The sequence below is a fragment of the Trachypithecus francoisi genome, unplaced genomic scaffold (genome assembly GCF_009764315.1).
Source record: "Trachypithecus francoisi isolate TF-2019V2 unplaced genomic scaffold, Tfra_2.0 Lachesis_group10, whole genome shotgun sequence".
Taxonomy (NCBI): domain Eukaryota; kingdom Metazoa; phylum Chordata; class Mammalia; order Primates; family Cercopithecidae; genus Trachypithecus; species Trachypithecus francoisi.
Genome location: NW_022681455.1, coordinates 42,382,457 through 42,403,351, shown reverse-complemented (window position 1 = coordinate 42,403,351; position 20,895 = coordinate 42,382,457). Strand labels below are relative to the sequence as shown.

General features: G+C 43.3%; 1 protein-coding gene across 2 annotated transcripts; it reads left to right on the top strand.

Annotated features, from left to right (window-relative positions):
• The first annotated feature begins 7,307 nt into the window (after positions 1 to 7,307).
• Positions 7,308 to 20,895, top strand: MRPS10 (mitochondrial ribosomal protein S10). Of its 2 annotated transcripts, none has more exons than XM_033217160.1 (7): positions 7,308 to 7,416; positions 12,815 to 12,879; positions 12,967 to 13,039; positions 15,562 to 15,698; positions 16,986 to 17,094; positions 18,752 to 18,841; positions 19,323 to 20,895. In XM_033217160.1, the coding sequence occupies exons 1-7, from the start codon at positions 7,369 to 7,371 to the stop codon at positions 19,404 to 19,406; spliced, it is 606 nt and encodes a 201-aa protein (XP_033073051.1). In that variant the 5' UTR covers positions 7,308 to 7,368; the 3' UTR covers positions 19,407 to 20,895. The 2 variants fall into 2 exon arrangements, with proteins under 2 accessions (XP_033073051.1, XP_033073052.1); XM_033217161.1 differs by having other exon boundaries at positions 7,335 to 7,416; positions 12,970 to 13,039.

The following is a 20,895-nucleotide window of genomic DNA, read 5'->3' as shown; positions in this document are numbered from 1 at the left end:
GAGAGAGAGAGAGAAAGAAAGAAAGAAAGAAACTGGGGCATTCTAGGTTGTTTCCCCTCCAAGTGATAAGCTTTTTTTTGTTTTTTTTTTTAATTGTCACAATGCTTCTTCAGAAAGGGAACCAGGGAAATTTTATTTAACACATTCTAATCATTAGCCTTCTCAGAAAGTTATTACAGTTCTGATAGATGGGCATTCATCAAATGGAGATGTAACCAAATAGACACTGTCATATTTATTTGTGAAAACCTGATTCAATATTGCATCAGCTGCTCTGAAAATAAAATATTATCTTTTTGCGTTTCGTTTGGCTTAAATATTTCTTCTTTCTAGCCACTGCTATGACTTCTCAATGCTGGATAAATGCTAGTTTATCTGTTAATTGGTTTCTGTAGACAACAAGTTTAACTCTGCTGATCAAATTTAATGCTCATTATTAAATTTGAGACTCCGGAGACCAGGACATACATTTCTGCTATTCAAGCAGTGGATAAACCACTTGGGGACTTGGTGGTCTCCAAACCTTATGACTCAAACTGCGATTCAAGGGAGCGCACTGTGACACACAGGTGTCTTACACTAAATCCTCCACAAAGTCTAAGTCCACCCCGATTTATTTGCATTTTAAATCTGCATTTCCAAATTTGAGTAAGTATGTATACTTTTTTTTTTTTTTTTTTTTTTTTGAGACAGAGTCTTGCTTTGTTCCCCAGTCTGGAGTGCAGTGGCATGATCTCAGCTCACTGAAGCCTCCACTCCTAGGTTCAAGCAATTCTCACGGGTCAGCCTCCTCTAAGTCCACCTTGATTTATTTGCATTTTAAATCTGCATTTTCAAATTTGAGTAAGTATGTTTACTTTTTTTTTGAGACAGAGTCTTGCTTTGTTCCCCAGCCTGGAGTGCAGTGGCACGATCTTGGCTCACTGAAGCCTCCACTCCTGGGTTCAAGCAATTCTCACGGGTCAGCCTCCCAAGTAGTTGGGATTACACAGGTCATGCATCACCACACCTGGCTAATTTTCGTATTTTTAGTAGAGTTGAGGTTTTGCCATGTTAGCCAGGCTGGTCTCGAACTCCTGGCCTCCAGCAATCTGTCCAAGGCCTGCCTCGGCCTCCCAAAGTGCTGGGATTACAGGTGTGAGCCACTGCACCTGGCTGTATGTTTAATTTTTTTTTTTTTTTTTTTTTTTTTCCGAGACGGAGTCTCTCACTGTCACCCAGGCTAGAGTGCAGTGGCGCAATCTTGGCTCACTGCAAGCTCTGCCTCCCGGGTTCACGCCATTCTTCTGTCTCAGCCTCCCAAGTAGCTGGGACTACAGGCACCCGCCACCACGCCCGGCTAATTTTTTGTATTTTTAGTAGAGTCGGGGTTTCACCTTGTTAGCCAAGATGGTCTTGATCTCCTGACCTTGGGATTCACCCGCCTCGGCCTCCCAAAGTGCTGGTATTACAGGTGTGATGTATGTTTACTTTTTCGTGGTCAACTGAAAACTATAGAAGAACTGAAATTCTGGATTTCATACAGAAGTTTACAGAATTTTACAAAAATAAATTTGCTTTAAGTGGGGAATGCCTATTCAAGACCTTGATCTAGATTCTTTTGGAGGGTGGGAGGGTCGAGGGGGGTTGTTGTTGTTGTTTTTAAATTCATAGAGACAGGGTCTCACTATGTTGGCCAGGCCGATGTTGATCTCCTGGCTTCAAACAATCCTTCTGCCTTGACCTCCTGAAGTGCTAGGATTACAGGCATGAGCCACTGCACCCAGCCTCTTTTGGATTTTTTTTTCTTTTTGAAACAGAGTCTCACTATTGCCCAGGCTGGAGTGCAGTGGCACCATCTCGGCTGACTGCAACCTCTACCTCCCGAGTTCAAGGGATTCTCCTGCCTCAACGTCCCAAGTAGCTGGGACTATAGGCACATGCCACCACGCTCAGCTAATCTTTTTTTCTTTTTTTTGTATTTTTACTAGAGATGGGTTTCACCATGTTAGCCAGGGTGGTCTTGATCTCCTGACCTCGTGATCCACCCTCCTCGGCCTCCCAAAGTGCTGGGATTACAGGTGTGAGCCACTGCACCTGGCCTCTTTTAGTTTTTGACTTTAATTTTAGCTGTTTACTTTAGACAACCTATACCAAATAAAATAGTTATTCCTCTAGAAACTGTGTGACTTAGCCAGTGTTGTAAATTCAAAGTCTATTTCAGGAAGCCTAATCGGAAGATGTTTTTCTACTTTTATTCAGTCAATCCTCATAAGCCACCATGTACCAAGCATTATTCCATACTGTATTATACATGGCAGAGGAGAGTGTATAAAGATGGCTGCACATGATTCCTTCCAGCCAAGGAATGTAATACCTAGAAAGACATACAGGGGCCTTGGAACAGATTCAATTCCAGCACTGAGAAGAGCCCTATCAATATTGGGAATCCTCTCACCATCGCCCACACGCACACAGCAATTTATAGCAAGTAACTGTGTGTTCAATGAGTTACCTCGCCAGTCCTCCAGGTATGCTTATCCATGTGTGCATTCGGCAGAGACAGAACATGTGTGTAAATCTGAATTCCATTTACTCCCTATCTACCATCCTCAGCCACCGTCAGCGAGCTGAGATGTGCTCTAGGAATGTGAATGAGAGTTCATGTTGACATAGCAAAGCATAATTAGGAAGACATTTTAAGAAATTGAATAATATATTCCTAAGAGAACCATAAGTGATCTATGAATTGCAGATATCCCTGTGTAAAGGAGCCACAGGGCCGGGTGCGGTGGCTCACTCCTGCAATCCCAGCACTTCGGGAGGCCAAGGTGGGCAGATCACCTGAGGTCAGGAGTTTGAGACCAGCCTGACCAACATGGAGAAACCCTGTCTCTACTAAAAATACAAAAAAATTAGACTGGTGTGGTGGCACACACCTGTAATCCCAGCTACTCGGGAGGCTGAGGCAGGAGAATCGCTTGAACCCAGGAGTCAGAGGTTGCAGTGAACTGAGATTGTGCCATTGCACTCCAGCCTGGGCAACAAGAGTGAAACTGTCTCCAAAAAACAATAATAATACAAACAAAAATAAAAAAGGAGCCAAAGGGCTGATTATTTCCTTTACGTAAGAGAGGATCTTTTGGAAAGGGCTATCTTTAAAAACAGAACAACTGGCACAATCAAAATATGATTAACTGTAAAATATTTGATGTATCTATGTTTATTTTTTCTGGACATAAAGCAAGGTTTACCTGCATAAACTCTCTAGAATCACTGGACTCCTGCTCATCTACATGAGGTCGGGTGTCTGGAAGTTTAGGCTGTAGGAAAGAGATGCTTAATGGATAGGCCAAGCTTCAGAATGCTGTCCATGCCCACACCTCATGCCAAAGAGCACTGTTCTCAGCCCTACTCTTGGCAAAACCTGACGTTGCTCCTTACAATGACTTCTACTTAGGCCCTAGCAAGTTGGCAATTGACCCCAAACCATTAGGCCCATAGGCCATTTGGTGACACATTTGGCTCAGCCCAGGAAGATGAGAGGACCAAACCAAATTCCCACATTTGAGAGTATGAATGGAGAAACTTGATGAGCCAAAGCAGCAAGCAGTGGCCACGCAGAGTCCTGAGGAAGCAGAAACTATTGGTAAGCAGTGAAAGCCCATCACTAAAAAGAACACATTTGGCCTCAGGAGTGAAGAGGGTATCCCAGTCCCTAAGACTGTTTAAAGCATACCTTTCCAGTTCCAGGAGCCGTCTGGACCACACAGGTCTTTAAACATAAGCCCCTATTTCTTTTGGAGTGGTGCTAGGGTGGTGGGTGGGTATTTCTAGTCCTATTATCGAAAAGATTTAAATAGAACTGAACCTCATAATAGAATCAGCACCAGCCCACTGCAGAGGTAGAAAAGGCACTGCTTTTAAGATGGCTATTGGTTTAGCTGTAACTAACTTACCATATGACCTTGAGTGAGTCATTTCACCTTGGTTTCCTCATCTATTAAATGAGGACAAAATCCGTGTCTTCTGGTGAGGATCAGAGTAGGTAACTTAGGTGAAAGTCGTTTGCAAGCACTATGGTTGCAGAACACTCACCCAACTGAGGCTACTCAAAGGCGACAGAGGCAGGCTGAAAGGCCTCACAGAAGTGCCATTTGGACAGACTGATGCAAACTTTGGAAGCAGCCACAGAGTTGGGAGTGGGGAGGCTGTTGGAAAACCCCATTGGCTGAGGGAAATCCCCTTAAATGTCACAATTCAGAGAGACTGATTCTGAGAAAGGCACTGGGCAGCCTGCCAACATGGGGCATCACTGAGTCCAGCAGAAGTGCACACAGGTGAGGCCGGGTGTGGTGGCTCAAGCCTGTAATCCCAGCACTTCAGGAGGCCAAGGTGGGTGGATCATGAAGTCAAGAGATTGAGACCAGCCTGGCCAACATGGAGAAACCCCATCTCTACTAAAAATACAAAAATTAGCTGGGCATGGTGGCGCATGCCTGTAATCACAGCTACTCAGAAGCTGAGGTAGGAGAATCACTTGAACCTGGGATGCGGAGGTTGCAGTGAGCCGGGATCGCACCATTGCACTCCTGGCTGGGCAACAAGAGTGAAACTCCGTCTCAAAAATAAATAAATAAGAAGTGCACACAGGTGAAGTGTGCTGTTTCCACACCCTGGTGCAAGGCCGCACTGGAATCTCTGCCACACCTCAACATGAACTGAGTTCTAGTAAACAGAGGCCAGTCTGAGGGGCAGGAAAACTGGTTTCTGCTCCTAGACCTTTCCTATCTCCTAGATAGGTGTGATGTTGGGCAAATCATTTTACCACTTCTTTGGTTCTCTTGCCTACAAAATAGGGTAGTAATAACTATTTGTGGGGAGAAAAAAAAAACAACTTTGTATGTGTACGGTTCTTTAGTTGGATGCTACAAAATATTCTCATAAACTTGATCTTTTTATTTTTAATCTCTCAACAACCTTGTGAGGCAGGTGAGGTAGAAACATAATGGCACAGATAGTGGATAACATCTATAGTGTATCAGTACATGGCAGTATTGTACTAAACACCATACATTGGTATTGCATCGAATTCCCAAGCAACTATTGGAAGCAGGAACTACTGTTATCTTTTTTTTTTTTTTTGACATATGAGAAAACTGAGGCTCAGGGTAGGGAAGTAACTTGCTCAAAGTCACTCAACTAACTGGTAAACCTGGGATTAGAAACCAGATCTGATGATAAGGCTACAGTTTTCCATTAGGCTAAAATGCATATGTGAAAGCACTCTGGGAAAATAAAGCTTAGAAATGTGCACAAATGGGCCAGGTGCAGTGGCTCATACCTGTAAAACCAGCACTTTGGGAGGCCAAGGTGAGAGGACTGCTGGAAGCCAGGAGTTTGAGACCAGCCTGGGCAACATAGCAAGTCTCTGTCTCTACAAACAATAAAAATAAAATAAAAAATGGTTGCAAACACCTGTAGTTCTAGATACTCCAGAGGCTGTGGTGTGAGGATCACTTAACCCCAGGAGTTTGAGCCTGCAGTGGGCTGTGATCAAGCCAGTGCTCTCCAGCCTGGACAACAGAGTGAGACACTGTCTCACAAAAAAATAAAATAAAATAAGACAATATGGTATTATAGAAGCAGACTTTAAGATGAGAAGAAAATAAAAGGAAAAATAAAAATAAATTTTTAAAGATTTACGCAAATGGAAGAAGTTTTTTTTGGAGACAGAGTCTTGCTCTGTTCCCCAGACTGGAGTGCAGTGGTGCCATCTCAATCTCGACTCACTGCACCCTCTGCCTCCCAGGTTCAAGTGATTCTCCTGCCTCAGCCTCCCAAATAGCTGGGATTATAGGTGCACACCACCACAGCTGACTAATTTTTGTATTTTTAGTAGAGGCCGGCTTTTGCCATGTTGGCCAGGCTGGTCTTGAACTCTTGACGTCAGGTGATCCACCCGCCTTGGCCTCTCAAAGTGCTGAGTGCTGGAATTACAGGTGTGAGCCACTGCACCTGGCCTTTTCTTTCTTTCTTTTTTTTTTTAGACAGTCTCATTGTGTCTCCCAGGCTGGAGTGCAGTGGCACGATCTTGGCTCACTGCAACCTCCACCTCCCAGGTTCAAGCAATTCTCATGCCTCTGCCTCCTGAGTAGCTGGAACTACACGCACACGACAATGATATTCCACTAATTTTTTGTATTTTTAGTAGAGATGAGGTTTCACCATGTTAGCCAGGCTGGTCTCAAACTCCTGACCTCAGGTGATCTGCCTGCCTCAGTCTCCCAAAGTGCTGGGATTACAGGCGTGAGCCACTGCGCCCAGCCTGAAGAAGTTTTTATTATAGCAAATCCCAGCTATACACTTTTTTACTTGGAAAAAATTATGGTGGACATTAATAACTAGACAAAAACAATTTGGCTTGTTGTAGGTGAAGCTAGTTATTGTAAATTCCTAAATACAAGAGTAACATAAAGAAATAAATAATTTAGAAAGATCAGTATGACAGTGGTATACAAAATGGATGGAGCATAAGAATTCCAATTCGTGTGGGGAAGGAAGAAAGGATTAAGAACCATAATTAGAAAGCCATTGCAATAAGGTAATTGAGTGGCAACTGGACCCAATGGTAGTGGCCGACTTTTCTTTTTCTTATTATATATAGATTTTGTTAAAAATTTGAAAAATGCAAAAAAAAAATTGAAAAATGCAAACATAGAAAAATAAATCACCCATTACTGAAGTAAATGGTGTCAATACATTAGTTTCAGTCTGGGCTTGGTGGCTCACACCTGTAATCTCAGTCCTTTGGGAGGCCAAGGCCGGAAGATCACTTGAGGACATGAGTTTGAGACCAGCCCAAAAAATAACACGGGCAATATAACGAGACCCTGTCTCTACAAGAAAATTAAAAAACAAAAAATTAGTTGCCTGTGGTGGCACGCACTTGTAGTTCAGCTACTTGGGAGGCTGAGGCAGGAGGATCACTTGAGCCAGGAGGATCACTTGAGCCAGGAGTTTGAGGCTGCAGTGAGCTATGACTGTACCACTGCACTCCAGCCTGGGCAGCCGAGTGAGACCCAGTCTCTAAAAGGAAAAAATAAGTAAATAAATAAGAGAGAGAGAGAGAGTGTGTGTGTGTGTGTGTGTGTGTGCGCAATTTAAAGGTGAAAACATTAATGGGGCTTGGTAACTATCCAGACACTGCCCAGAGCAAGGCTGGCTTCCTCCAGACAACTGTCCCGCCCTCTAAAAGCATAGGATCGTGTCTCTATGGTTGTTCCAGCGTCGGAACACTAGAATGTACCCTCTCCTTTTGCAGAACTCTATGGTCTGAGGACGCCGCTGTAACCCCGGAAGCAATCCTGAGAGGTCGGGACCGACAAGATGGCGGTGCGGACAGCGTTCTGGGCCGTGTGCCGGCGCCTCTGGCAGGTACTGGATGGGCTAGGGAGACTAGGAGGGCTGACCGGGATAGTTGTTTTTAAGTTTCCCAGCCACCAGCCGCTCTGCCTATCAGAATTTTTCCTGATATTTATCCCTCACCTCGCGCCGTTTACAGGAAAGTGACGAGAAAGGGGGTGGTTTTATCAGAATTCTCTCATGGAATTAAACATAAGTTAATGAGTCCAGGCAAAGATAGGAACAAGAATAATCGTAGAATGTCAGAGCTGGAAAAGATTTTGAACTTTCTATGTTCCAAAACCCTTCTTTTACGTTTGCAAAATAAACTGAGGCTCAGAGAAGACAGGAAATTTGCCTCGCGAAAATTAAGAGGCTGAGCTGGTGCGAGATCTCAAACTTCCCTTGGAACTAAATTGAGATGCTTTCCTGGCATCCAGGTTTAGAGGAAGGTCTCAAGCCAGAGGAGTGGGTTAGATATCCTCTGCGCAGTTATTTGGAGGAGGAGCAAAAACTTTTCAGCAGCGGTTCTCATGCTTTTTGGCCTTGGGACCGCTTTACACTTTTGGAGTTGAGGACTCCAAAGAGCTTTTGCTTTTGTGGATTTTAGCTATCTATATTTAGCTTTTTGGAAAATAAAACTGAAGAATATGTATTGATTTAAAAGTAACACTCATTACATGTTACAACACTTTATGAAAAATATATTTTCTGAACAAACTGAGTAAGGAGCAGCAATGTTTTACATTTTTGCAGCTCTCTTTAATTTCTGGCTTAATAAAAGCTAGATTCAAATCTGCTTCTGTATTTAATCTTTTTCTATGTCACACCTCAGGCTGTCACGGGAAAACTTCACTGTACACTAGTAAGAGAATGAGTGTAAAAGTTGTAAATAACATCTTAGTTTTATGAAAATAGTTTTGCCGGGCGCGGTGGCTCAAGCCTGTAATCCCAGCACTTTGGGAGGCCGAGACGGGTGGATCACGAGGTCAGGAGATCGAGACCATCCTGGCTAACACCGTGAAACCCCGTCTCTACTAAAAAATACAAAAAAAAAAAAAACTAGCCGGGCGAGGTGGCGGGCCCCTGTAGTCCCAGCTACTCGGGAGGCTGAGGCAGGAGAATGGCCTAAACCCGGGAGGCGAAGCTTGCAGTGAGCTGAGATCCGGCCACTGCACTCCAGCCTGGGCGGTAGAGCAAGACTCCATCTCAAAAAAAAAAAAAAAAAAGAAAATAGTTTTGATTTCCCGGACCCCCTGAAAGCGTCTCAGAGACCCCACAGACGTCCTCAGACTACAGTTTGAGAACGACTGTTTTTTGTTTTGTTTTGTTTTGTTTTGGAGACGGAGTTTCGCTCTAGTCGCCCAAACTGGAGTGCAATGACACGATCTCGGCTCACTGTAACCTCCGCCTCCCAGGTTCAAGTGATTCTCCTGCCTGAGCCTCCCGAGCAGCTGGGATTACAGGCATGCGCCACCATGCCCAGCTAATATTTGTATTTTTTTTTTTTTTTTTTTTTTTTTTTTTGAGGCGGAGTCTTGCTCTGTCGCCCGGACTGGAGCGCAGTGGCCGGATCTCAGCTCACTGCAAGCTCCGCCTCTCGGGTTTACGCCATTCTCCTGCCTCAGCCTCCCGAGGAGCTGGGACTACAGGCGCCCGCCACCTCGCCCGGCTAGTTTTTGTATTTTTAGTAGAGACGGGGTTTCACCGTGTTAGCCAGGATGGTCTCGATCTCCTGACCTCGTGATCCGCCCGTCTCGGCCTCCCAAAGTGCTGGGATTACAGGCTTGAGCCACCGCGCCCGGCCAATATTTGTATTTTTAAGTAGAGACGGGGTTTAACCGTGTTGGTCAGGCTGGTCTCGAACTCCTGACCTCAGTGATCCGCCCGCCTCAGCCTCCCAAAGTGCTGGGATTACAGGCTTGAGACCCCGCACCCGGCCTGAAAACCACTGTTCTTAAGAAAAATTAGATGGTATTAGAGGTTGAAATTTTTGAACTGCTTTATTAAGACAAATTTACCCAGACAGCCCTCCCTTCCAAACCACCACCACCCCCAACACATGCACACACTCCCTCTTTCTCTCTCAAGAAATACAAAGAAAAAATGCAATTGAAAAACTAGTTGGCCAGGCGCGGTGGCTCAAGCCTGTAATCCCAGCACTTTGGGAGGCCGAGACGGGCGGATCACGAGGTCAGGAGATCGAGACCATCCTGGCTAACACGGTGAAACCCCGTCTCTACTAAAAAAAATACAAAAAAATTAGCCGGGCGAGGTGGCGGGCGCCTGTAGTCCCAGCTGCTGGGGAGGCTGAGACAGGAGAATGGCGTAAACCCGGGAGACGGAGCTTGCAGTGAGCTGAGATCCGGCCACAGCACTCCAGCCTGGGCGGCAGAGCGAGACTCCGTCTCAAAAAAAAAAAAAAGAAAAGAAAAACTAGTTGACCCGGTGCGGTGGCTCACGCCTGTAATGCCAACACTTTGGGAGGTCGAGGTGGGCAGATCACGAAGTTAGGAGATCGAGACCATCCTAACTAACACGGTGAAACCCCGTCTCTACTAAAAATAAAAAAAATTAGCCAGGTGTGGTGGCTCATGCTTGTAATCCCTGCTACTCGGGAAGCTGAGGCAGGAGAATTGCTTGAACCCAGAGGCAGAGGTTGCAGCGAGCCAAGATCGTGCCATTGCACTCCAGCCTGGGCAACAAGAGCAAGACTCCGTCTCAAAAAAAAAAAAAAAACTTCTTAAGATTTCTTCGTGGATGTAATAGTACTTTAGACTCCTACTTTTTTTTTTTTTTTTTTTTTTTGAGACGGAGTCTCGCTGTGTCGCCCAGGCTGGAGTGCAGTGGCGCGATCTCCACTTACTGCAAGCTCCGCCGCCTTCCGGGTTCACGCTATTCTCCTGCCTCAGCCTCCAGAGAGGCTGGGACCACAGGCGCCCGCCACTGTGCCTGGCTAATTTTTTTGTATTTTTAGTAGATGAGGTTTCACCGTGTTCGCCAGGATGATCTCCATCTCCCGACCTCGTGATCCGCCCGCCTCGGCCTCCCAAAGTGCTGGGACTACAGGCGCAAGCCACCGCCTCCGGCCTAGACTCCCACTTTTTTTTTTTTTTTTTTTTTTGAGACGGAGTCTTGCTCTGTTGGCCGGTCTGCAGTGCAGTGGCCGGATCTCAGCTCACTGCAAGCTCCGCCTCCCGGGTTTACGCCATTCTCCTGCCTCAGCCTCCCGAGTAGCTGGGACCACAGGCGCCCGCCACCTCGCCCGGCTAGTTTTTTGTATTTTTAGTAGAGACGGGGTTTCACCGTGTTAGCCAGGATGGTCTCGATCTCCTGACCTTGTGATCCGCCCGTCTCGGCCTCCCAAAGTGCTGGGATTACAGGCTTGAGCCACCGCGCCCGGCCGACTCCCACTTTTAAATGCAGAGGTTTATAAGGCCGGGCACGGTGGCTCATGCCTGTAATCCCAGCACTTTGGGAGGCCAAGGTGGGTGGATCACTTGAGGTCAGGAGTTCAAGACCAGCCTGGCAAACATGGCGAAACCCTGTCTCTACTAAAAATACAAAAATTAGCCGAGTGTGGCAGTGGGCCCCTGTAATCTCAGCTACTCAGGAGGCTAAGGCAGGAGAATCGCTTGAACCCAGGAGGTGGAGGTTGCCGAGAATGCTCCACTGTACTTCAGCCTGGGCGACAGAGCAAGACTGTCTCAAAAAAACAAAAAAGCAGAGGTTTTATAGTGGGAGAACGTGACTGAGAAGTGTAATATTCTTGCTCCTTTTGCACAACTCGATTGTGGAGTCATTGGTATAATTGTTGGGAGGGAATTTTCTATGCAATTTTGTCTGAAAAAGGGCACATACCTCTTACCACCTTGTATTGTACCTGATTTCCTTTTTCCTTTTCTTTTCCCTTTTGGTGCAAAGAAGATTATAGAGTTATGATTTGTCTCTATCTTGAGTAAAGAGAGGAAGGACAATAAGCTAAGAATAGGCTTTTAAAATGTGGCTAGGTGTTGGTTCGCTCCTGAAATCCCAGCACTTTGGGAGACTGAGGCTGGAGGATCGCTTGAGCCCACGAGTTCAAGGCTAGCCTGGGAAGTATGGTGAAACCCCATCTCTACAAAAGTACAAAAAATTAGCTGGGCCTGGTGGCCTGTGCTGTACTCCCAGCTACCTGGGAGACTGAGGTAGGAGGATCACCTGAACCTCGGAGGTCCAGGCCTTGATCATGCAACTGCACTCCAGCCTGGATAACAGAGTGAGACCCTGTCTCAAAAACCCCCCAAAAAAACAAACAAAAACATACTTAGGTGATCATCAGTTGTATTAATGAAACTTCACTTACACTAAACTTTTTTTTTTTTTTTTGAGATGGAGTCTCGCTCTGTCACCCAGCCTGGAGTACAGTGGCACGATCTCAGCTCACCGCAGCCTCCGCCTCCCAGGTTCAAGCAATTCTTCTGCCTCAGCCTCCCAAGTAACTAGGATCACAGCCGTGCCACCACCAGGCCCGGCTAATTTTTTTATTTTTAGTAGAGACAGGGTTTCACCATGTTGGCCAGGCTGCTCTGGAACTCCTGACCACAAGTGATCCACCCACCTTGGCCTCTGAAAGTGTTGGGATTACAGGTGTGAGCCACGGCACCTGGCCTTATTTTCATCTTCATTGTGTTTTTAAGGATCCTATTGTGTTTCCACTTTCTCAGGTTACACTTTAAAATCTCAGAAAAGTTTACAGGAAAAAACAGTTAGCTGTTATGTTATATGTAGTAGTATAGCTTGTTTCCTAAAACTGGAAAGTCATGTTCCACCAGGGGGAGCTGAAGGTAAAGGATTTGGAAATGCGGGTTTGTTGTAGCATGTGGCACAACATGCTACAACATGTTGGGTATAAGTCACAGCTCATATTTCAGTTCATTTATAAGCTAATTATCCCAGCCAAGCTGAGAAATATACATGCTTTAAAAGATGTATGAAAACATCAAAAGACGGGTACTTTAGAATTTTTATTCCAACTCTTAACAAGTTATAAAAACAAGATATTTTATTGCTTGAAACTATTCAGGCAAAATAAGTATTTACTAAAGTACAATTAATTTGTAAAAAAAAAATGGGAAAATAAAGTCATTTTTTTCTTGATGTCCACATAATTCATAGCTTTTTTAATGGGAGAATTGTTTTTTTTGAAAAAGTTTTTATTCCTAAACTTTAAAATAGAGATCCTCTAGTATTTTGAGACTGCTTTTTTATCATCAACTCTACCATTGTCCTCCTTATTTTTTTTTTTTTAATGAAATCTAATTTGGCCATTTTAGTTACCCCAGTATCTTCATCTGAAATAATGAGGTAACCCTTTAGTTTTTAGTGGAAATTATGAATGGTTTGGTAGTTGACTTTAATTCTAACACATGTCCTACTTTTTTTTCTTTAGGGATTGGGGAATTTTTCTATAAACAGTTCTAAGGGCGATACAGTCAAAAATGGTGGCTTTCTTCTGTAAGTATACAATTGGATGTGCTAAACTGAACAAAATAGGTTATTGTGCTATTTTACTTAGGTTTCTCTTTTTTCCCCCACACATAGCAGTACCAATATGAAGTGGGTACAGTTTTCAAACCTACATGTTGATGTTCCAAAGGATTTGACCAAACCTGTGGTATGTACTCCCTGTTCTTTGGTATAAGGAGCTACATTAGCAATAGGTTTTCCTTATTATTTCATTGGGGTTTCTTTTTCCCCAAACACTCTATGAATAAAAAAATTTTGTCCTAGAATACTGGCAGATGCACAATGCGTATATTCTCTTAACTCCCTGGATTGTATTATCTTCAGGGTATCAAAGTAAGTTCTAAAAGGATAAATTATTTACCCCCAAATAACTGCTAATTAGCAGTCTTTTGCTTTTAGCTTGGCATAATGGAAGAGTTGTCAGAATTTGTGATGTAGAATACTTGATGTTATGTTATGGAAAAGTATTTTTCTGGTAGCCTTCAAGTCTTTGTTTTCATTTTGTGTGTTGAGCATGGGCCTGGACGGTGCTTTATTGTTCGCAGTGAGAAAATGCATTAGCACAAATAATAAACATCTAGAAGGAACTCGGTAACCCTGTAGAAGCTATGATTTCATCAATCCAGTTTTTTGTGTTACTTATAATTTTTAAAAATCCTTCCGTTTCCACCCGTCAAAAATATTAACAGTTTGGGATTTTACAGTTCTAGACATTTGTCTGTAGGTACTTATTTTGTCTGTGCACATGTCTAGTTTACTGCTCTTTTTTTTTCTATCTTTTAATAAATACTGGATATTTATTTATTTATTTATTTATTTATTTTGAGACAGAATCTCGCTCTGTCACCCAGGCTGGTGTGCAGTGGCATGATCTTGGCTCACCTCAGCCTCCTGGGTTCAAGCAGTTCTCATGCCTTAGCCTCCCGACTAGCTGGGATTACAGGCACGCACTACCATGCCTGGCTAATTTTTGTATTTTTAGTGGAAATGGAGTTTTGCCATGTTGGCCAGGCTGGTCTCACACTCCTGGCCTCAAGTGATCTGCCTGCCTCAGCCTCCCAAAGTGCTGGGATTACAGGCATGAGCCACCGCACCTGGCCAGTACTGGATATATTTCTATGACAGTACATTTAAGCACCAGTCTGCAACTCACATGCCTGCAGGAGCCAGGCCTATAAGAAAAGGTTGCAGAATTGGCATGGTGTGCCACTGTCTTTATAAGCAAGACAGCAGCTACTCACTCTAGCCACTTGTTGCCCTGTGGGAAATCAGACCTAGTGATGCCAGCTTGTCTAAATCTTCCAAGCTAAACTGAAATCCAGATGTTCTTGTGAAATCTTCTGATTTTTAATATTCCTAACAAATTCAAAGTATCTTTTAACACCCTGTAGGGATCAGTCAGAACACATTTTGAGGCCGGGCGCGGTGGCTCAAGCCTGTAATCCCAGCACTTTGAGAGGCCGAGACGGGCGGATCACGAGGTTAGGAGATCAAGACCATCCTGGCTAACCCGGTGAAACCCTGTCTCTACTAAAAAATACAAAAAACTAGCCGGGCGAGGTGGTGGGCCCTTGTGGTCCCAGCTACTCAGGAGGCTGAGGCAGGAGAATGGCGTAAACCTGGGAGGCAGAGCTTGCAGTGAGCTGAGATCCGGCCACTGCACTCCAGCCTGGGCCACAGAGCGAGACTCCGTCTCAAAAAAAAAAAAAAAAAAAAAGAACACATTTTGAGGCTATATTCCCCCTTCTCATCCCTCAACTCATGACACAGGCTATCAGTATATTCTATTCTTCCAACAACTCTTTTTGGGGTAATTGAGAGTGGATATCTAGCTTTCTGGCTAGTAAGTAAATCTCCTTTCAGGAGTGAAGTGATTTAACTCTGAATCATCGGATTAGTAGTATAATTTACTGGTTTAATGGATGAATGAAATGAAGGTAATTCACCTCTTGGAAGAAAGTCAGAAGTGTCAAACCCATTATTTCTGAGGTCTTTAGGTATTAGGGTGGAAGAGGTAGAAGTTATAGGTACAGTCAGCGTCATATCATTTTAATTAGAAATGAGTAATTTGTTTATTAGGACAGGCAAAACATACATGAATAAAACTTAATAAAAAATATGAATAGAACTAGCTTGGCTTTGTATAATAATGTTTTATAATTAATAAGCACTTTAATCTGTGTTTTCGTATTTTTTTCTTAGAGAAATACTGTAGGCTATAGCATAGGTTTACCCTCTTTCATATGTGAGGAAACCAACGTGCAGTGAGATGGGATGATTTGCCCGTTGTCCTTCAGCTACCATTAGCAGAGTTTAATTCTCAGTCCAGGTCTTATGACCAGGCTCTTTTTATTAGGAGACCCTGAAATCCTTTCTCATTGTGAATTTGAAGCTGAATAATTATTTTAAGTTGGAAAGTTCCTTTAGTAATTTTATGGGTTGCCTTGAAAATTCTTTTGATTCATGCTGTATTTTAACAGATGCTGAGGCTTATTGTCCAGATCTGAACATGAAAGTATCTAGACACTTCAGCTAACAGTGCTGTCACTCAGTGTTTTTCTCCTCATTTATTAGTAAACTCTGAAGTTTTTCAATTGAGGGTAATGTGTTAAATTTGCTAGTTATAAATATAAGAGGAACTAAAACTGAAACTTTTCTTTGGGATTGTAGATAACGATCTCTGATGAACCAGACACATTATATAAGCGCCTGTCGGTTTTAGTGAAAGGTCACGATAAGGCTGTATTGGACAGTTATGAATATTTTGCTGTGCTTGCTGCTAAAGAACTTGGTATCTCTATTAAAGTGTAAGTATGGCCTTTCCTGATCTGACCTGTTTGCTGCTATAATATGATCAACCAGGAAAATAGTGCTCATCCCAGGAAGGTCTAAACTTTTTTTTTTTTTTTTTTTTGAGACAGAGTCTGACTCTGTTGCCCAGGCTGGAGTGCAGTGGCGCAACCTCAGCTCACTGCAACCTCTGCTTCCTGGGTTCAGGCAGTTCTCAGCCTCCCAAGGAGTAGCTGGGACTACAGGCGCACGCCGCCACGCCTGGCTAATTTTTTGTATTTTAGTAGAGACGGGGTTTCACCATGTTGCCCAGGCTGGTCTTGAACTCCTGAGCTCAGGCAAATTGCCTGCCTCGGCCTCCCAAAGTGCTGGGATTACAGGCGTGAGCCACCATACCTGGCCCAGTCTGAACTCTTAAAGTAGGATAGAAACTCTTGGTGGGTAGAGTTTAAGCTTGTGGTATGTTATCCTAATCAGGATCATGCCTTCCTGCCCACTGGAGTTTTTAAATACTAGAATGAGTAAACAAGGAAAATGAAAGAAATCCTTTTTCTAGAAATTGCATTGATGTAAGGAGACTCAAGAAGGCCATGTTTCTGGGATCTCCATGGAGCAGGGAGGTAGAGTGGGTAAATGAACAATCGTTTTAGACCCTTTGGATGTGATGATTTTGGGCTAATATATCCATTGTTTCAAATCTTCCCTAAGAAACACCACTCACCCAGTAATTTCTTGCTTGAACAAGGTAAGCTTCAGATAGCCTTGGAGTCACTGCAGGGTCAAGCATAACTGTCTCCTTTGTCTTGTCATCTGCTCCTTCTGCTGTTGAACAAGGCCCCATCTGGGGCTTTGGCAGTCTGACCTAACAAAAACAGAAGGCCACAGATTCCCAAAATAGACTATAGTTTTGTTATTTCGATGTATCTATAGATTTTCCTAAAACAGCAGACATATAGCAGATGTTACAACTGTGTCCACCACACTGGTGCTACTCTTCACAATTCATATGTTTGGTCAATAAAAGACTAAAGGGTGTAAAAGCAGCAGGTGTGTATGTCTGCATGCGCACTTGACATGCCAGGGCTTATTTTTGAGCCTGTGGGAAAAAGCTATTGCTGTCTGCAGTGTTTATTTTGGCCTGAGTTTTATGATAGCAGTTGTTGTTCCAGATGACATTTTTGGCAAATGGAAGTCTGTAAATGGTACTTAATGCCTATAATCGAGTGTGAGTCTGACCTACAAAATTATGGAATTATGCTTTGTTATCATAGTGACTCAGGTTTTGTTTTGTCCATTAATTTCAGACACGAACCTCCAAGGAAAATAGAGCGATTTACTCTTCTCAAATCAGTGCATATTTACAAGAAGCACAGAGTTCAGTATGAAATGAGAACACTTTACAGATGTTTAGAGGTGAGTGTATTTGAGAAATCCTGACATTTTTGAAATACCAGAAATTCACACCAACATACAACTTTAACATTGACTAGATTGACTTCTTTCAGCAAGCCCATGTCTGTTGGTTGTACAGAAGGTAAATATCTTTTAGTGTTTATGGAAGTGTCATGGTAGGAAAAGTAAAATTAAATGAAGCCATCCTTTAGAGTAGTGCGTACCTTAACTCAGGAATGCAGATTATGCCAAGATGGCGTTGGAATAATTTTGCTCATATTTCAAAAATTCTAGTTAAGTTTTTACACAGTTCTAATAACTGTTTCACATACTAGCTGGATTTTCCATGTCAGTGATGCACAGCATTAGATTTTTCATTCATCTGTTACTCATTTGTGCTTCCATTAGTGCCAGCACAGTCTTGTGCTTAAGGAGAGCGTGGGTTCTGGAGTTAGACTGCCAATGCCAGAATCCAAGTTCTGGCACTTGACAGCTGTGTGACATGTACCTCAATTCCTCCATCTATAAAATGAGAATAATAGTGGTACCCATCTCAAAAGGTTAGTGTGAAAATTAGAATGGAAAATTTATGTAAGCACTCAGAATACTTTGATCACATAGTAAGTGATTGGTAAATACTAAAACAAGCACTCATGCATCTTTTATATGGAAAGTACTGTACTAGTCATTGAGGGCACAAATATAATAAAGTCAGGGTCCCTACTCTTTTTGAGATAGAGTCTCACTCTGTCACCTAGGCTGGAGTGCAGTGGCACAATCTAGGCTCACTGTAACCTCTGCCTTCCGGGTTCAAGCAGTTCCCCGTCTCAGCCTCCCTAGTAGCTGGAACTACAGGTGTATGCCACTGTGCCTGGCTAATTTTTGTATTTTTAGTAGAGATGGGGGTTTCACCATATTGAACCGGCTGGTCTTGAACTCCTGACCTCAGGTGATCCACCCACCTCGGCCTTCAAAGTGCTGGGATTACAGGTGTGAGCCACTGTGCCTGCCCGGTCCCTACTCTTAAAAAGAAAAACCCAAATTTTATCCACCTGTGTCTGAGGGAAACATCTCTCATAGTTTACACAGAAAACCTTATACTAACTGTATCTTATAATCCAGTCCTTTTGTCTTCAGTTGTTTTGTGAGCCTCTTGAAAGTATACTGCTTTGATACTATGCTTGCCAATGGTGTTCCATGGAGCCCAGGTTTTAAGGCAGCAGCATTTTGGAAGAAGAGGGTTTCTGGGACATGTTGCCCCTATGCCATCAACCAAAGGATTCATACTTTTTTTTTTAATTGGGATTTTACGTAAGATTCTTTAGGGGAGGCCAGGTGCAGTGGCTCACGCCAGTAATCCTAGCACTTTGGGAGGCCAAGGCGGGTGGATCACTTGAGGTCAGGAGTTCGAGGCCAGCCTGGCCAACATGGTGAAACCCCGTCCCTACTAAAAATACAAAAAAAATTAGCTGGACATGGTGGCACACACCTGTAGTCCCAGCCACTCGGGAGACTGAAGCAGGAGAATGGCTTGAACCCAGGAGGCAGAGGTTGCAGTGAGCTGAGATCACATGCACTCCAGCCCGGGTGACAGAGTGAGACTCCATCTCAAAAAAAAAAAAAAAAAAGTGTGCTTTAACAAACCTTACATGAATCATTTTCATGTTTGATGTTTTAGTTAGAACATCTAACTGGAAGCACAGCAGATGTCTACTTGGAATATATTCAGCGAAACTTACCTGAAGGGGTTGCCATGGAAGTAACAAAGGTATAGCTTGAATTTCTACCTCTTTCGGCTGGGGCAGTGGGGAGTGGTGTCTGTATTGTTGTTTTGATACACTGCAACCTGGTCCTGGCCCACTGGGTAGAGTTTGCCCTAACCTGTGGCAAACTGGGAGACAGAGTTGTCACAGTGGTTGGGGGCTATCCACCCCTTGCAACAGAATCCTGCCATTTCAGCCCAAGTCCTCCGTGAACCACCTCTGAAGTTCTCCCTCCTCAATATTAGTTGTCTAGACTTGGGGATCCCATTAAGTGGCAATCCATGAAGATCATTGAGGATCAAATAGATTATATATGTGAGAGTATTTTGTAGACCATCAAGTTTCCTTCTTTCCATTTCAAAACCCTATAGAAGGACTAGGGGGATAAAAGAAAAAGAAGAGGATTTGACCAAATTAATAAGTCTGATTTATAGCCAAAAAGTTCTTTTAAATCCACATTATAGTTTTGTTTCTCTCTTTTTTTAGACACAGTTAGAACAGTTACCAGAACACATCAAGGAGCCAATCTGGGAAACGCTATCAGAAGAAAAAGAAGAAAGCAAGTCATAAAGCCTCGGGGAGGCCATTTGTGCCTGAATTTGGAATGAGGGTGGGCCAGATGAGTATGTTTAAGCGGAGAGTGCTTCCAGCTGAGATGATTGGAGTCCGCCTGACTGTTCCATTGAGTTTTCGTGCCTTCATCAGCTGAGAGCAGGGAATGGAACTTTAATGGAAGAACCACTTTTATCTGTTCTTTTTATACATGTCATTGTTTCAGTTCTGATTTCAACAAACATGAGCAAACCACTTTGACTCAAAGTGGAAAGTGAAAATTCTATTTTGTTATGCTGCTAGTGTTCAATTATTAGTTTGCACCATTTTTAATTTATGTCAGTTGATGCATCTGAAAATAAGTGCTTGAAGTGTTCACACCCTTATTTTTTTTTTTTTAAGATTCCTAGAAGGAATCTTTGGTTAATTCAAATTGAGCAGTTAAAGTTCTTGATATTTACCTTTGTGCAGGCTGGCATATGCTAACTTGGGGGTGGTAACCAACCAGTTTTATCTCATTTAAGCATTACATTTTGAAGACTGTGATTATACTTTACAGCAGATCAAACACATTTATGGCATGCATTGACCTCTTCTTGGAGCCCAAAATTTTATAGAGTTGCCTACCAGGGTTACTGTAATGGAATTTATGATCTTAAGGAATTACTAGTTATATTATTTATCCTATGATTCATTCATTCAATAAGATTTTATTACATAAACTTTGCATCCAGCACTGTAGTGATAAGTACCCAAAATTGAATAGAAATAATGGCTTTTGAAAATTGCGCAAAGCAGGCCAGGCACAGTGGCTCACGCCTGTAATTCCAGCTCTTTGGGAGGCCAAGGCGTGCGGATCATGAGGTCAGAAGTTTGAGACCAGCCTGACCAACATGGTGAAACCCTGTCTCTACTAAATATACAAAAATTAGCCAGACGTGGTGGCACATGCCTATAATCCCAGCTACTCAGGAGGCTGAGGCAGGAGAATCACTTGAACCCGGGAGGTGGAGGTTGCAGTGAGACGAGATCGCGCCACTGCACTCCAGTCTGGTAACAGCGAGACTCTGTCTCAAACAAAAAAGAAAAGAAAACTGCAAAGCGTAGATAAAATTTTTTCTTTATTAAGCTGCTCACTGATAAGCCCTCTTTCTTTTGGTAAATGTCACTCTGTTAGGATATGTCTGCTTTCCCATGAAATGAAATAGTGGCTAAAGCCCTGAAAGAGGCAAGACTACAATGGGCTGAAACAGTTGGTATAGCAACCCCAGAGAAGTGCTTCATTTTCTTTTTATAGTAGAAGCAGGTCCATATCTTTTGTAGTTTCCTTCACATCTTTGGAGTAGTTATGACTTCTCAGTTTTCCCCCCTTAAACTGCATTGCCTGTTCTCTTTTCCTGACATGCTATCAGGTATCAGTGTGTTGAATACATGCTGCTTGTGTATCAGACTTACGTTACTGCCATTACCATTAGAAGAATTACAGCCTTGTGCCCCATGACCTTCA

Bases quoted from the DNA above. Each gene is read 5' to 3' on its own strand.
- MRPS10 (XM_033217160.1), top strand. From the start codon at position 7,369: ATGGCGGTGCGGACAGCGTTCTGGGCCGTGTGCCGGCGCCTCTGGCAG. The intron at 13,040-15,561 runs GTATGTACTCCC...TTGGGATTGTAG, and splicing joins AGGATTTGACCAAACCTGTG to ATAACGATCTCTGATGAACC. The intron at 15,699-16,985 runs GTAAGTATGGCC...CATTAATTTCAG, and splicing joins CTTGGTATCTCTATTAAAGT to ACACGAACCTCCAAGGAAAA.